The following is a 17248-nucleotide window of genomic DNA, read 5'->3' as shown; positions in this document are numbered from 1 at the left end:
AGGCAGGCGGATCACCTGAGGTCAGGAGCTTGAGACCAGCCTGGCCAACATGGTGAAACCCTGTCTCTACTAAAGTACAAAAATTAGCTGGGTGTGGTGACGGGTGCCTGTAATCACAGCTATGTGGGAGGCTGAGGCAGGAGAATTGCTTGAACCTGGGAGGTGAAGGTTGCAGTGAGCCAAGATCACGTCACTGCACTCCAGCCTCTTTGACAGAGTGCGACTCTGTCTCAGAAAAAAAGAAAAGAGATTACATATTATTTAGAAAACAGCAGCTAAAGAGTCTTTGGGTCTCTGGCAAAGATGAAGTGAGCCAGTCTTCTTTCGACTAAGTCACCAACTGGACGAAGTTCTCAGCTGCAAAACTCTCCCCTTCTGGGATCCTGCTCCCAGAAGTGGTAACAAGAACTTCTGGGAATAGAACGGAGCAGAACCTTCCTGAGCCCGAGGAACCAACAAAAAGTCAAAGAATGAACTCTTTCGAAACACAAAATAAAATTTCTCAAGGCCCAGGCCACACTTTTTCTGTAAATTCTTTATCCCTGCGTCAGTATGGACATGACATAGTCCAGAGAGAAAATTCTCAGTCACTACCTTACGCACAAGAAAATGCCAGTGATGCCCGTCAGGCTGCTGACGCCTGAGACACAGTGCTCTTGAGGCCCGAGAATAGGGTCTGCAGGCAGGGAACCAAAGGCCGATTCACCCTGACTTCCTAGAACTAAATCGAAGGAAAAACCCCCACTTTCCACGCCTAAGTAACAAATGGACCAGCGGCTACTTCCTTTGCAAATCCCCATCTTTTCTGCCCTGCAGATGGGAAATTGAAAGTACCTCTGATTAGCTGCTTTCTGCAACCAATCAGATGTTTGCAGAGAAGCGTAACTTTGTAACTTCAGCCTCTGATTGGTTGCAACCAATCAGACTGATTGCAGGGCCAAGTCTTCGTTTGCATAGAAGTGCAACTTTGTAACTTCAATTTAGCCTCTGATTGGTTACTTTCCACAACCAATCAAGATGTTTGCATAGGAGTGTGACCTTTGTAACTTCACTTCAGCCTCTGGTTGGTTGCTTTCTGCAATTGATCAGACTGATTGCGGGCCAGCACTTCATTTACATGGGGTGAACACCAATTGCCAAAGGGAAACCTCCAGGGGATATTTGGACCCGAGAAGAATCTGTATCTGGGCCCTTGAGTGGCTGCTCAGCCCACTCTCACCCTGTGGAGTGTACTTTCATTTTCAGTAAATAATCTGCTTTTGTTGCTTCATTCTTTCCTTGCTTTGTGCATTTTGTCCAATTCATTGCTCAAAACGCCAAGAACCTGGACACCCTCCAGTGGTAACATTCTGATCCATTTTACCGCAAAGGAGCCTCCTCGTGAGGCTCAGTCAGGTTCTTCAGGGAACTCCTAGTCAGATACAAACTCTCACAGAAAAAGGCTAGAATTCGGAACTACTAACTAGATAAGCTCCTAAGACAGCAAACGTTTAGAACAAAGCAAACCATTCTCTACAGTTAGGCTGTTCCCTGACCCTGTTCCATTTTACAGATGAGAACACTGAAGTCCAGAGAGGAAAAGGAATGTCATCCAGGGAAGGAGAATCTGGGTCTCCCCATTCCCTGTCCGAAGTGCCTTCTGCCATCCCGTGTTTGGTGTGACCTCTATTAATCCCAGCTCCAAGAGGGGACAGCAAAGCCCGTGGTGGACCTGAATCAGAACACAAGTACAGGTACAAAGGAGACCTGAGTCTGCCTCGCTCTGTTAATGTAGCTCTAATGATGTCAGTGATATTCAGAGAATTGCTAACAAGGGCAAGTGCGCAACTGTAATGGCTGGGGAGGGGAGGGTGGTGGTAATTCCAATTCCTTGCTTGGCAGAGAAAGGCATCAAGTGACTTTCCTAATTTTCTGATCAGCATCTCTCCAGGGCTGAGCTGGGCCCCACATAGTTATGTCCATCACCTTACTCCAGATTCTAAGGCAATCGAGGACCCACAAACAGGACCAGAGAGTTCAAGGCACTCTACATGCCTTCTCACTTTTCCAGAATAAAGAATCGGAAGCCATCACCTCTTAGAATGCCTTGTGAACATATTTAAATTTTAATTCTTCAATCCCTCTAAAAGAAGAAACAGGGCCGGGTGTGGTGGCTCCTGCCTGTAACCTCACAGCACTTTAGGAGGCTGAGGTGGGAGGATAGCTTGAACCCAGGAGTTCGAGACCAGCCTGGGCAATACAGTGAGACCTTATCGCACTCATTGTACAAAAAATACAAAAATTAGCTGAGTGTGGTGACACGTACCTCCCAGCCACTTAGGAGGTTGAGGTGGGAGGATCACTTGAGCCCGGGAGGTGCAGGTTGCAGTGAGCAGAGATTGTGCCACTGCACTCCAGCCTGGGCGACAGAGCGAGACCCTGTCTCAAAAATAAATAAAATTAGAAAAAAAAATAAAAGAAACAACTGATATACTTGGTTGTAGCTGCAAGGATTATCAGTTACCCTCTGCCCATAACCCTTAAGTGAAGGGCTTGTCCAGGGGCCACTGATCTTGGATGACCTGGCAGGGGAGCGGGACACTCCAGGTGTCTTAGTAGGGCCATTCCTAAAGTCTTAAAGGTGGCATTGAGCAGTATGAGGGACTTCCACACAGCACACACACATCAGGTCTGAATCTTCTCTGCAGTACGTGCAGGGTTTTATGCTGTAGCCCCAGAGATTTGGGTCTCTGCTTTTACGAAGTCATCCCCTAGAGATTACGTGAGTACTTCAACAAGTGCATCCAATTTCCCTCCATACCCAAAGTCTGGGTTGTGGAGAATTCACGTGTCCTGCACTCCCTGGTTTCTTGGCGGGAAGTTGCCACTGATGGCGTATTTATTTTCCTTAGGAAAGCCAAGAAGAACGAGCCTAAAACCCACCAACTCACCAGACACAACGCCCCCCACTGGTGGGCCATTAGTGCCAGGGCTTACCTGGGACGTCAATCAATCTTTTGTAGACATTCAAGAAAGCTGCTTCAGCTTCTTTGCTTCTTTTACTCAGTGCATCAATCTGAAAGGGAAGGAAAGAAAGAAAAGAAAAACAAAGAGCTCAACATTTGTCAAGAGGTAATTTACAAAGCATTACACATCGAGTGAATTCCCGTAGCAAGCGGAAGTCTGATTCCTCTGCATAGATGCTTGACAACTGGGCTTCAACCTCTTAGAGGAAATGCCTGCAAACACAAAAGGACCCTGTTCATGAAGGTAAACGAGGGAGGAGCAGAGATTTGGGAGTATGGAGCCATTCACTCTACAAGCAGGGAACACTGGGTGGGTCTTCCATAGAGAATGGTCTGGCATGCCCTTCCTGGTCTTTTTCTTCTCCAAGTACTCACTTAAGAGCTGGCCATGTGCTAGACACTGCTGGGGATCAGAGGTGGGCGGGAAAAGACAGTTTCTACCCCCAGGAGCTCAGGGTCTAGGAGGGAAACAGGTATGTAATTAACAAGTAATTAAATTCCTGGGGACATGGAGAAGGGAACTTCAGGCAGTAAAGTTGTGACCTTGGAGCAGAGTCTTAAAAAGCATTTCACCCAGATGGACGGGTAATACGCTGCATGTAAACAGACGAACGCATTCAAATCCCGGGAGTAAAGAATTTCATAAAATTCTTTTTTTTTTTTTTTTTTGAGACAGAGTCTTGCTCTGTCGCGCAGGCTGGAGTGCAGTGGCATGATCTCAGCTCACTGCAACCTCTGCCTCCCAGGTTCAAGCGATTCTTGGCCTCAGCCTCCCAAGTAGCTGGAATTACAGGCGCCCACCACCATGCTGGGCTAATTTTTGTATTTTTAGTAGAGACAAGGTTTTATCATGTTGTCCAGGCTGGTCTCGAACTCCTGACCTCGGGTGATCTGCCCACCTCAGCCTCCCAAAGTGCTGGGATTACAGGTGTGAGCCACTGCATCTGGCCTATGTGTTCTAAGACACTCATTCGCATGTCAGCTTGTGCTCCATTCCTGGAGTCCAGATTAAGAATCTACCAACACGGCTACAACACACCATGGGGCATAGGGGACCCACGAGAGTCTGCCGGGTGGGAAAGCGGATACGTATGTGGGAGCTATGGGTGACACAGTTGGACAAGCAAGTGGGGTGCAATTTTGAGCGGCACAAGCGCACATGGTGCAGGGTGACCCTCATCACCTGGGCAGCAGTCAGGGTGGAAAGAGCACAGGAGGGGGCAGGGAGGAAGAGACCCCTCGGATATCACTGCTTTCATCTGAGTGAGATGCGCTGGGCAGTGGTTGTGGGTGTTGAGGAGGAGGAGGGGGCGGCTGGAGAGATCAGTGACACACACAGTTGACGTGAGGCCCAGAAGAAAAAGGTGAATCGAGGACGGTCCTGGGAATTCCAGATTAGGCAACTGGCAAGGTTTTGCGATGGTGGCCAGGATTGGTTTGTTTTGTGAACTGACTAGCTGAGCCAGTTTCCTCTAGTGTAGACGTCTGTTCATCAACTATGCTGGATGCATATGCAAAGAGCCTGCCGTGGTTGGGCAGACTTGTTAGAATATTTAGCTTACCTACACACTTGCTGAGACAACAGCTCGCACTTCACAGCCGAAACACGCAAGACTGCACATGTACCAATGTCATACTGGCTCAGGCAAAGGACAGGAAATTATATATTCTGTCTGTCCCCTCCTAGAACTATGCTGTCTCCGATGTTATTACAGAGGCAAAGGATGTGGTTTAATTACAGGGCCTCTCACCTGAGCCACCAGGCAGTCTGTTAAGGGCTGAGAGAGGTCTCCTGATTAAGGATATGGAGCGCTCAGAATTGGGGGATGATGGCTAGCGGGAGCTGGGCCTAGAAAATCGAATGCATAGCAGCCTAGTGCAATGCAAGCATTTCCAACTTCTAACAAGCTGTGCACCAAGATTCCAATCTGAAGTCAATTGTTTGGAACTCAGACACATTTCCACCCCCCTCAACCTGATAAGATAAGGCTGTGATTCTGGGCCAGGTGTGGTGACTCACACCTGTAATCACAGCACTGTGGGAGCCCCAGACAGGAGGATGGCTTGAGCCCAGGAGATCAAGACCACCCTGGGCAAAATAAGAGCTATCTACAAATTAAAATTTAAAAATAAAAATTTTACAAAAAACAAAAAAATTAGCTGGGTGGGGTGGCAATGCACCTGTAATACCAGCTACTTGCGAGGCTGAGGTGGGAGGACTGCCTGAGCCTAGGTGTTCGAGGCTGCAGTGAGCTGTGTTCATGCAGCTGCATTCCAGCCTGGGCAACACAGCGACTCTGTCTCAAATTAAAAAACAAAAAACAAAAAACAAGGTTGTGAATTTGGTGTTGAGTAGAGTTTCAGAACAATATTTAAGGACTTTTTTTTGAGATGGAGGCTTGCTCTGTTGCCCAGGCTGGAGTGCAGTGGTGCAGTCTCAGCTCACTGCAGCCTCCGCCTCCCAGGTTCAAACAATTCTCCTGCCTCAGCTTCCCAAGTAGCTGAGACTACGGGCGTGTGCTACCACACCTAGCTAATTTTTTTTTTGTATTTTTAGTGGAGACGGGGTTTCGTCATGTTGGCAAGGCTGGTCTTGAACTCCTGACTTCAGGCGTCAGGAGAGATTACAGGCATGAGCCACCATGCCTTGCCTACAAGGACTATTGGTATGACAAGACCACGCTTTGTTTTTAAAATAACCCCCTCCCCCATTATTAGCAACTCATGCTCATTGTGTGATCAGAAAAATATCAAAAATACAGAAAAAAAATTTTAAAGTATAATTAAAATCCACCACTCACCGGCAGGAGTCAGACTATCAGGTCTTTATTTCTAATTTTTTTTCCTAATTATTAAAAAAAAAAAAAAAATAGAGTTGCGGTCAGGTGCGGTGGCTCACGCCTGTAATCCCAGCACTTTGGGAGGCCCAGGTGGGCAGATCATGAGGTCAAGAGTTCGAGACCAGCCTGGCCAAGATGATGAAACCCCATCTCTACTAAAAATACAAAAATTAGCCGGGCATGGTGGCATGCACCTGTAATCTCAGCTACTCAGGAGGCTGAGGCAGGAGAATTGCTTCGCTTAGTACTTGGGAGGTGGAGGTTGCAGTGAGCTGAGATCGCACCATTCTAGTCCAGCCTGGCAACAGAGCAAGACTCCGTCTCAAAAAAAATAAAGTTACATGAAATGCAGACACATAGGCAAACAAAAGACAGAAGTATTATACATTAGAGTGGTCTTGGACTGCGGGTGGGTGGGAAGGAGGGGCTGGTGGATGCCAACTGAAGGGTGTGGGATTTCCTTTTGGGGTGATGAAAACGTTTGACAATTGTGGTGACAGCTGTGCAACTTTGTGAATATCCTAAAAGTCAATGAACTCCAGACTTTAAATGGGTGAATTATATGGTATGTGAATTATATCTCAATCAAGCTGCTTAAAACGCGTGTGTGTATGTACATACTTGAAATCAGCCTATACGTAAGATTGTGTGTTGTGCTTTCTTTCCCTGTCATACCATGTATCTTTCTCCATATCTATTACAAATTTTGGGAACTGTCTAAATGGCACTGTTTCAACTGTACCTAAGCCCACATATTACAGATGTCTAGAGTAAGCAACGGATTTGGAGTTGCTTCTCCAGATGAATTGGAACGCTCCCTGGGGCTCTTCTAAGAGAGGCAGGTGGGTAGCAGAGTCTGTCCAGCTTTCTGGAGTCTGTCCAGCCCTGGCTGCTGTCCGTACCGCTTGACGGCCACACAGAGGCTTCTCTTTCTGGCTTAGGATCTGCCTAGGGAGGGCCCCTCACTTCCCAGGTATTCCGACTCAGGGTACCGGGTGGCTGCGTCTCCTGGAGGCAAGGGCTGGGATCTGGAAGGATCCTGAACTCTGTCCTCCTGTCTCCTGTTTGGGTTATTCCCCGGGATGTGGGGTTTGGTAATTTACACAGCACACTTCGGGGCTATAATGGGTTGAATTGTGTCTCTTGAAAGATGATGAAGTCCTGACCCCCAATACCTGTGAAGGTGACCTTATTTGGAGCTAGGGTCTCTGCAGGTGATCAACGTAAGGCAAGGTCATTAGCCTGGGCCCCCTGGATACAGAGACAGACATGTAGACAGGTAGGATGTCACAGGGAGATGAAGGAGAGACTGGGCTGATGATCTACAAGACGAAGATGACCAGGAAACCACCAGAAGCTGGGACAGGGACACAGTAGATTCTCCCCTACAGCCTGCAGAAGGAACCAGCCCCGTGGACACCGGGGTTTTAAAACCACTCCACTGAGCCAGGCGTGGTGGCTCACACATGTAATCCCAGCACTTTGGGAGGCCAAGGCGGGTGGATCACGAGGTCAGGAGATGTAGACCAGCCTGGCCAACATGGTGAAACCCTGTCTCTACTAAAAATACAAAAATTAGCCGGGCATGGTGGCGGGCGCCTGTAATGCCAGCTACTCAGGAGGCTGAGACAGGAGAATTGCTTGAACCCAGAAGGCAGAGGTTGCAGTGAGCCGAGATCACGCCACTGCACTCCAGCCTGGCGACACAGTGAGACTGCGTCTCAGAACAAAACAAAACAAAAAAACAACCACTCCATGTGTATCCCTGTCATTTTATCCAAACCGGCATAAAAACCAAAAACCCTAGTGTTGCTCCACTCATTGGAGCTGTATCACAGGGACCATGACTCTCAGTCCTCTCCCCGTGCCCTCTTCCACTAACACAGGGAAATTCCAGCCCAGTCCTGAGGAACATGGTCAGGCCAATGAGTTTAATTAATTCAGTAGGCAAATGGACCATGAGGTTTCTTAAAAGAGACGACTTAAAAGATCCTTTTCTAAATGATAAAGTCCCCTCAGCCCCCACAGACAAGAATAGGCCTCAAGGCTGGGCGCAGTGGCTCATGCCTGTGATCCCAACAATTTAGGAAATGGAGGCAGGAGTTCAAGACCAGCCTGGGCAGCAGAGTGAGACCCTATTTCTACCAAAAATAAAAATTAGCTGGGCATGGTGGCATGCACTTGTAATCCCAGCTTTGGGAAACCGAGGTGGGAGGAGGGCTTGAGCCCAGGAATTCAAGACCAGCTTGGGCAGCATAGTGAGACCCTATCTCTACAAAAAAATACAAATTAGCCAGGCACAGTGGTACACGCCTGTAGTCCCAGCTACTCGGAGGCTGAGGTGGGAGGATCGCTTGGGCCAAGGGGTTCAAGGCTGGAGTAAGCTATGACTGAGCCACTGCACTCCAGCCTGGACGACCAAGCGAGACCCTATCTTAAAAAAAAAAAAACCAGAATGACCCTGAAGTTGGAGTTCGGTCCATCCTCCCTCTGCAGCTCACCCGGTCTGTGGTGGGTTGTCTCTTCGTGTGACTTCCCTGCTGCAGCTGGTGACTTCCTAGTTCCGTGCTTTGCTTACTTGGAACACCCTTCGCTAACCTCTCTGTCCACTCAAAACCTATCTGCACACACCACTTCCTCCAGACCTGGAGCTGGGTTCCTGGGCTGTTCTGAGTCTAGAGGGAGGGAGCCAGGGCTTTGAATGCCAGCCCCACCTCATCTGCACGAGGAGGAGACAGCAGCAGCCTCTTGGGGCTGGAGGGGTCACTGACCTACCCTGGCAAGGGCCCCAGTACCAGACACAACACAGTCACTCTGCCACACAGAACAGCTTCCCCCCAGGTGTCCACGTGGCTACCAGCCAGGAAGAGCACCCGTGAGAGTGAGGGAGGAAGGGACAGTGTCCTGCTCACCTTCATGCCCCCCACACACCTGCCTGACTCCCTGCAGGGAGCCCAGCCCACCCACTGCATGCCTTGGAGGTGCAAGCCAAGGCTTGGTAACACAGCTCCCTCTGAGAAGGGGAGGGATCTGTAAATGAGCAAACGTCTAAGGCGAGGTCTTAAGGCAAGGATTGCTGAAGAGAGGATCCTAGGCTAGGGTTCCAGCTCGCTCGTGCCTGCGTGCACGTTAGCTTGAGGTAGGTACAGTGCCCTTAAAACCATTTAGAGCCGGCACCGTTGCTCATGCCTGTAATCCCAGCACGTTGGGAGGCCAGGGTGGGAGGATTGCTTGAGCCCAGAAGTTCAAGACCAACCTGGGCAACATAGCAAAACTCCATTTCACACACACTCTCACACAGACACAAAACCATTTAGAAGAAGCTAAACCGGGATGGATCTAGAGACGGTTAGACACTGGCCTGCGGCCTTGGGTAAAACCTGTCTTGCTCTGAGGGATCAGCCTCTTTTTCAGTCTCACCTCCTGCCATGCCTCACACTCCTGCCACACCCAGTCACTCCCAGTTCCCAGAACACATGAGCAATTTCCCCTCCGCCTGGAAGGCGCCTCCCAGGAATGCTACCCTGATCCGCAAGCTCAGAGCAGATCCATCTCCCAGCCGCGGCCACTCCCACCACCACCTGGGGCTGTCCTGGAGTTCTAAGATGACAGATAAGGCTGCCTGACTCAGGGATCCTGAATTCCTGGAAAACTAAGCTGTAGCATCAACTGTCTTTCCTCCTGACCACGGGCATACAGTGGGTGTTTAATATGCTTTTAATATCTTCTGCAATGGTCAACTGCATGGTCTGCAGACGTGACCCAAGGGTTCGGGAATCCAGGTTTAAATATTTATGAAAATGCTCAATACGTAAAGAGTTCTTAGCTGGGCGCGGTGGCTCACGCCTGTAATCCCAGCACTTTGGGAGGCTGAGGCGGGTGGATCACGAGGTCAGGAGATCGAGACCACGGTGAAACCCCGTCTCTACTAAAAATACAAAAAAATTAGCCGGGCGTGGTGGCGGGCGCCTGTAGTCCCAGCTACTCGGAGAGGCTGAGGCAGGAGAATGGCGTGAACCCGGGAGGCGGAGCTTGCAGTGAGCCAAGATTGCGCCACTGCACTCCAGCCTGGGTGACAGAGCAAGACTCCGTCTCAAAAAAAAAAAAAAAAAAAAAAAAAAAAGAGTTCTTGACCAGGCGTGGTGGCTCACGCCTGTAATCCCAGCACTTTGGGAGGCCAAGGTGGGTGGATCACTTGAGGTCAGGAGTTCGAGACCAGCCTGGCCAACATGGTGAAACCTCGTCTCGACTAAAACTATTAAAAATTAGCTGAGTGTGGTGGCAGGCACCTGTAATCCCAGCTACTCGGGAGGCTGAAGCAGGAGAATGGCGTGAACTCGGGAGGCGGCGATTGCAGTGAGCCAAGATCATGCCATTGCACTCCAGCCTGGGAGACAGAGTGAGACGCTGTCTCAAAAAAAAAAAAAAAAAAAAAAAAGTAAAAAGAAAAAGAAATGCTTAATATGTAAAGAGTAAAGAGTTCTCTGTGTAGTAAGCATCTGTTTTGTGTGCTGTGAGATGATGACAGCCACCTGGCTGGCAATAGCTCCTGGGAGGTGTCTTTCTCCACTCTCCAGCTGTCTTCCTGCAGTGACCCTCACATCTGCACTAATGGCTGCTACTGGATTCTGCGGTTAGGTTTTCAGCAACATCACTTTCATAAGGTTGAGTTTTTTTTTTTTAATGTAGTGTTACATTTATTTATTTATTTATTTTGAGATGGAGTCTTGCTCTGTCGCCCAGGCTGGAGTGCAATGGTGCAATCTCGGCTCACTGCAAACTTCCCTCCCAGGTTCAAGCGATTCTTCTGTCTCAGCCTCCCGAGTAGCTGGGATTACAGGCACCCATCACCATTGCCCGGCTAATTTTTGTATTTTTAATAGAGATGGGGTTTCTCCATGTTAGCCAGGCTGGTCTCGAACTCCTGACCTCAGGTGATCCGCCCGCCTCGGCCTCCCAAAGTGCTGGGATTACAGGCATGAGCCACTGCACCCGGCTAAGTGTTACATTTAAAGACAAATGTGTAGGTGCAGTGGCTCACGCCTATAATCCCAGCACTTTGGGAGGCCAAGGTGGGAGGAACATTTGAGCACGGGAGTTCGAGATCAACCTGGGCAACGTAGCAAGATCCTGTCTCTACAAAAAATAAAAAATTGGCTGGGTGGGCGTGGTGGTGCATGCCTGGGGTCCCACCTCCTTGGGAGGATCCCTTGAGCCCAGGAGGTCAAGGCTCCAATGAGCTATGATTGCACCACTGCACTCCAGCCTGGGTGACAGTGAGATCCTGTCTCAAATAAAATAAGATAAAGACAAATGTCTATAGGAAGGTATTTTAATCTAGCTCTCAATCAGTATCTGCTTATGATAGTACAAAAACTCAGTCTAGGTTTGGAAAACAAGTTCATAGAAATCCACTAGATCTCTGAGATATGGAAGGGGTGAGAAAGTGCCCAACCATGTGAGTGCCAGCAGGGCTGTGCTGTGGGCTCCTGGAGTCACACGGAATATGCTGCTGCCACTCCCAACTACCATCTAGGCTCCCTGGAGGAGGCGTCACACATCTCTGCCCACTGCCACGTGACTTGTGGTGTAACAGCAACTTCCCCCTGGATGTCAGGAGTGGCCACATGAAATGCTTTGGCCAGTGGTATCTAAGTGATGGTGTCTTATCTGAGCGTTAAGATTTAAGAGCCAGTGTGCTCCCTCCCTCTGCTGCGAAGACCTTATAGGACCTGCTTCCTCCACTGAGATCCTAGAATGAGGACCACCCACAGGGCTGGGGCACAGTCACAGCCAACCTCCAGTCAGCATGACACATGAACAAGAAACCATCTTTGGTTGCCACAGGCCACTGAGATTTGTAGCAGTTTGTTTGTTACTGCAGCATAATCTAGTAAAAGCTGATGGTTACAGATCTCAAGAGTTGGCCATATCTCTAAGAGAGTAACATACAGTGCCGGGCACAGTGGTTCACTCCCGAGCTCAAGTGATCTACCCACCTCAGCCTTCCGAAGTGCTGGGATTACAGGCATGAGCCACTGTGCCCGGCCAAGAAGTGCTGTGTATTTTGAAATAAAAAAGGCTCATCTCTCCAGTGTAACACAGGGGCCTGGCCATGCCCATGTGGTAGGCAAGTCCACGCCACACACAGCCAAGAGCCTGGGCATGCTGTTGGCACACCAGGGTTTGATTTCTAGCTCCAACATAGAACAGGTGCTCTGCCTGAACCACTGAATTAACCTCTCTGGGCCTCAGTTTTTTCATCCGCAAAGTGGGGAGATACATCTTGGTTGCTGTGAAGATCAAAGCCGTGGCAGCTCTTGGAAAACAGTGAAGGAACCGCCGTCTCACCAGCTTCACTTCTCAGATGCAGAAACCCACCAAGTTACTTGGAACCTGGCCCCTGGCCCCTCCTAGGGGCCCCTAGCATTGCACACTGGGGCTGGGGGCCACATGGTCAATGGAAAGAGTGTGTGGTTTGATGGAAAGACAGACTTGGGTTTGAATCCTAGTTCCAGCACACACTGGCTGGGTGACTGGGAGGCAGGTTACTTAAATGCTGAAGTCTTTGGCTGGGCACGGTGGCTCACACCTGTAAATCCCAGCACTTTGGGAGGCCAAAGCGGATGGATCTCCTGAGGTCAGGAGTTCGAGACCAGCCTGGCCAACATGGTGAAACCCTGTCTCTACTGAAAATACAAAAATTAGCCAGGCATGGTGGCGCATGCCTGTAATCCCAGCTACTCGGGAGGCTGAGGCAGGAGAATTGCTTGAACCCTGGAGGCGGAGGTTGCAGTGAGCTGAGATCATGCCACTGCACTCTAGCCTGGGCTAGAGTGAGACAGAGTGAGAGTCTGTCTCAAAAAAAAAAGGCCAGGCACGGTGGCTCACACCTGTAATCCCAGTGCTTTGGGAGGCCGAGGTGGGCAGATCACAAGGTCAGGAGTTCAAGACCAGCCTGGCCAACATGGTGAAACCCCATCTCTACTAAAAATACAAAAAATTAGCCAGGCGTGGTGGCGGGCACCTGTAATCCCAGCTACTTGGGAGGCTGAGGCAGGAGAATTGCTTGAACCCAGAACGCAGAGGTTGCGGTGACCCAAGACCATGCCACTGCACTCCAGGACTGGGCAGCAAAGTGTGTGTGTGTGTATATATATTTTGTGTATATATATGTGTGTGTGTGTGTATATATATATATATATATATATATATATATATATAGTCTGAAGCCTTGATCCCTTTGTCTATTAAGTGAGGGTAGTAACTCCCTCCTTGTTGAGCTGTTGTAATTATAAACGTGGGAACCTCCTACATTAAGTAATTAAGTATCTGACACTGTCTGGACAGAAACTGGGTCAACATCACTAACCTTTGCTAATAAATCCAAAGTCAGCACCTTTCTTTCCACCACACCATAGGTTATTCCCCATCGTGATCAAATCAAGCAGGAAGCCAAGATGTGGAAAGTCCTGGAGGACCAGGACCCTAAGCAACATTTTTTTTTTTTTTTTTTTTTTTTTTTTTTTTTTTTTTTTGGAGACAGAGTCTCTCTCTGTCACCCAGGCTGGAGTGCAGTGGTGGGATCTCGGCTCACTGCAAGCTCCGCCTCCCAGGTTCACGCCATTCTCCTGCCTCAGCCTCCCAAGTAGCTAGGACTACCGGCGCCCACCACCACACCCGGCTAATTTTTTTGTATTTTTTTTAGTAAAGACGGGGGCTTCACCATGTTAGCCAGGATGGTCTCGGTCTCTTGACCTCATGATCCGTCTGCCTCGGCCTCCCAAAGTGCTGGGAGTACAGGCGTAAGCCACTGCGCCCAGTCCCTAAGCAACATTTAAGACCACAGTGATGACAGCATATTCAAGAACAATCCACTAGCCTGTACACCCTGGGAGTTTACAAGCTAATGATTTAGAAATAAACACAGGCCATTAAAAGAATTTTCAAATCGATGAGCTCTGTCGGAGTAGAGGCCAATAAAAATCAACAAAGCTGCAGGGATATGATAGGGTAGTTTCGTCGCGCTCGAAGTCTGGCTGTAGAATGTTTTCAAGAGCAAAGCATGATTTGAAGGGCCACATTAAACACTAAAAGTCAGCTAAGACTGAGCCAGGTGCTGTCCAAAACAGACATGTATGCAGGCCAAATCTTGAGGGTTTTAATTTTTTTTTTTTTTTTTTTTTTGAGATGAAGTCTCACTCTGTCACCCAGGCTGGAGTGAGGTGGCACGATCTCGGCTCAGTGCAACCTCCACCTCTCGGGTTCAAGTGATTCTCCTGCCTTAGCCTCCTGAGTAGCTGGGACTACAGCCACCTGCCACCACGCCTGGCTAATTTTTGTATTTTTAGTAGATGAGGTTTCACCATGTTGGCCAGGCTGGTCTCGAACTCCTGACCTCAAGTGATCCACCCGCCTTGGCCTCCCAAAGTGCTGGGATTACAGGTGTGAGCCACCGTACCCGGCCCCACTTAGTAAGTTTCTAAGAGGAAAACTAGAGAGGCCCCGAAGAAGCCGCTGGCTTGGAGAAAGGGTATGGGATCCATAGAGGAAATTTGTGGCAGGGGATAGCACAAGATTAAAAGCCAAGATGATAAAAACAGCAACAAGCATTTCTATTCTCCTTGAGTTTACAAAGCCCTTCCAAGTACATCTGCCATTCTGGCTGTCAACATCTATCTGAAAGGCTGTCTTGGGGAAGAAAGATTACTGTCTTCTCTCTCCCCACAGTGCAAAACCAGAATGGGCAGGTAAATTCTCCAGGATGGCAGATCACGGCTTAGACAACAGGGAAACCTGCCTGCAGCAGGCTCTTCAGTGGAAGGAGGTGCTGGCTGCTTGCTCACCCCTGCTTCACTTCTTCCTTCATTTTGTCAATAAAGTCATTTAAGGAGGCTAAGATGTGCTAGACCGTGTTCTATTCCAGCCTATGGGAGACACAGATTCCTACTGCTGCTCCCAAAAAGTTTAAGATGGGGTAACGCTCCCCTCCCCTACCTCCCTCGGGTAAATCCCGGTGGGGGTGTGGGGCAGGCTTCCTAGGGGATAAATGCCTACCTGAGATTTTTACATCACCATTGTTGTGAGTAGATAATATATGTGTACAATAAAAAAAATTGTAGAGGTATAAAAACATACACATTCAGCAAGACTGCACAATGCAAGATCAATATATGGGTATACCTCAAAGATAATGCAGGTTTGGTTCCAGACCACCATAAGAAAGTAAAAACAGACCAGGTACGGTGGCTCACGCTTGTAATCCTAGCACTTTGGGAGGCTAGGAAAGGCAGATCACCTGAGGTCAGGAGTTTGAGACCAGCCTGGCTATCGTGAAACCCTGTCTCTACTAAACCCTGTCTCTACTAAAAATAAAAAAAAAATAAAAAATAAAAAAAAATTAGCCAGGTGTAGTGGCACATGCCTGTAATTCCAGCTACTCGGGTGGCTGAGGCATGAGAATCGCTTGAACCCAGGAGGTGGAGGTTGCAGTGAGCCGAAATTGTGCCACTGTACTCCACCCTGAGTGACGGAGACTGTCTCAAAAATAGAACAAAAAAGGCAAGTATGACAAAAAGAGCAAATATTGCAATGAAGCACATCATATAAAATTTTTGGTTTTCCAGTGAATATAAAAGTTATGTTTATATCATAGTCTGTTAAGTATGTAATAGCTCTATGTCTCAAAAATGTACATATCTTAATTAAAAAATGCTTTATTGCCAAAACATGCTAAAGATTATCTGAGCTTTCAGGGAGTTGTAATCTTTTTGCTGGTGGAGAGTCTTGCCTTGGTGTTGGGTGGCTGCTAGACTGATCAGGGTTGTGGTTACTGAAGCTTGGGATGACTGTGGCAATTTCTTAAGACAACAATGAAATTGGCTAGGTTGATTGACTCTTTCGTTAACACAAGATTTCTGTGTATCATGCGATGCTATTTGATAGATTTTTACCCACAGTAGAACTTCTTAAAAAATAGGAGTCGATCCTCTCAAACCCAGCCACTGCTTTATCAACTCAGTTTATGGAATATTCTAAATCCTTTGTTGTCATTTCAACAATATTCACAGCATCTTCACCAAGAGTAGTTTCCATCTCAAGAAACCACTTTCTTTGCTCATCCTAAGAAGCGACCCCTCATCCATTCGAGTTTGATCATAAGGTTGCAGCAATTCAGTCACATCTTCAGGCCCCATTTCTAATTCTAGTTCTCTTGCTATTTCCACCGCATCTGCAGTTACTTCCTCCACCGAAGCCTTGAACCCCTCAAAGTCATCCATGAGGGCTGGAATCCATTTCTTCCAAACTCCTGTTCATGTTGCTATTTCAACCCCCTCCCATGAATCACAAATGTTCTTCATGGAATCTAAAATGGTGACTCCTTTCCAGAAGGAAAGGATTTCTATTTAATTTGCTTAGATCTATCAGAGGAATCACCATCTATGGCAGCTATAGCCTTACAAAACGTATTTCTTAAAAAATAAGACTTGAATGTCAAAATTACTCCCTAATCCATGTGCTGTAGAATGCAGGTTGTGTTAGCAGGCATCGAAACAACATTCATCTTGTACATCTCCATCAGAGCTCTTGTTGACCAGGTGCACTGTCAGTGAGCAGTCATATTTTGAAAAGAACCTTTTGGCTAGGCGCGGTGGCTCACGCCTGTAATCCCAGCACTTTGGGAGGCTGTGGCGGGTGGATCACGAGGTCAGGAGATCAAGACCATCTTGGCTAACACGGTGAAACTCCATCTCTAATAAAAATACAAAAAATTAGCCAGGCATGGTAGCACACACCTGTAATCCCAGCTACTTGAGAGGCTGAGGCAGGAGAATCACTTGAACCCAGGAGGCAGAGGTTGCAGTGAGCTGAGATCGCACCACTAGACTCCAGCCTGGGTGACAGAGCGAGACTCTGTCTCAAACAAAAACAAAAACAAAAACAAAGAAAATCTTTTTATCAGCTGAGTGCGGTGGCTCATGCCTGTAATCCCAGTACTTCGGGAGGCTGAGGAAGGTGGATCATGAGGTCAGGAGTTCAAGACCGGCCTGGCCAACATAGCGAAACCCAATCTCTACTAAAAATACAAAAATTAGCCAGGCATGGTGGTGGGAGCCTGTAATCCCAACTACTCAAGAGGCCGAGGCAGGAGAACCACTTGAACTTGGGAAGCAGAGGTTGCAGTGTGCCGAGGTCATGCCATTGCACTTCAGCCTGAGTGACAAGAGCAAGACTCCGTCTCAAAAAAGAAAAGAACCTTTTTTAATTCTGGGCAGTAGGTCTCAACAGTGGGCTTAAAATATTCAGTAAGCCATGCTGTAAACAGATGCTGTGATCTAGGCTTTATTATTCCATTTCTAGAGCACAGGCAGAGTAGGTGTAGCTTAATTCTGGAGGCCCGAG

At 48.2% G+C, this 17248-nt stretch overlaps 1 protein-coding gene across 9 annotated transcripts in view; it reads right to left on the bottom strand.

The window, feature by feature from the left end:
• CUX1 (cut like homeobox 1) overlaps nucleotides 1-17248 on the bottom strand; it is a 465511-nt gene that overhangs the window by 211862 nt on the left and 236401 nt on the right. For all 9 annotated transcript variants that reach the window (XM_055292664.2, XM_055292665.2, XM_055292668.2 and 6 more), the window contains one exon: nucleotides 2977-3055. In XM_055292664.2, coding sequence (XP_055148639.1) covers nucleotides 2977-3055 — 79 coding nt within the window. The remainder of the gene's footprint in view (nucleotides 1-2976; nucleotides 3056-17248) is intronic.

Source organism: Symphalangus syndactylus, chromosome 9, assembly GCF_028878055.3.
Source record: "Symphalangus syndactylus isolate Jambi chromosome 9, NHGRI_mSymSyn1-v2.1_pri, whole genome shotgun sequence".
Taxonomy (NCBI): Eukaryota; Metazoa; Chordata; class Mammalia; order Primates; family Hylobatidae; genus Symphalangus; species Symphalangus syndactylus.
This window is presented reverse-complemented; position numbering and strand designations above follow the sequence as displayed.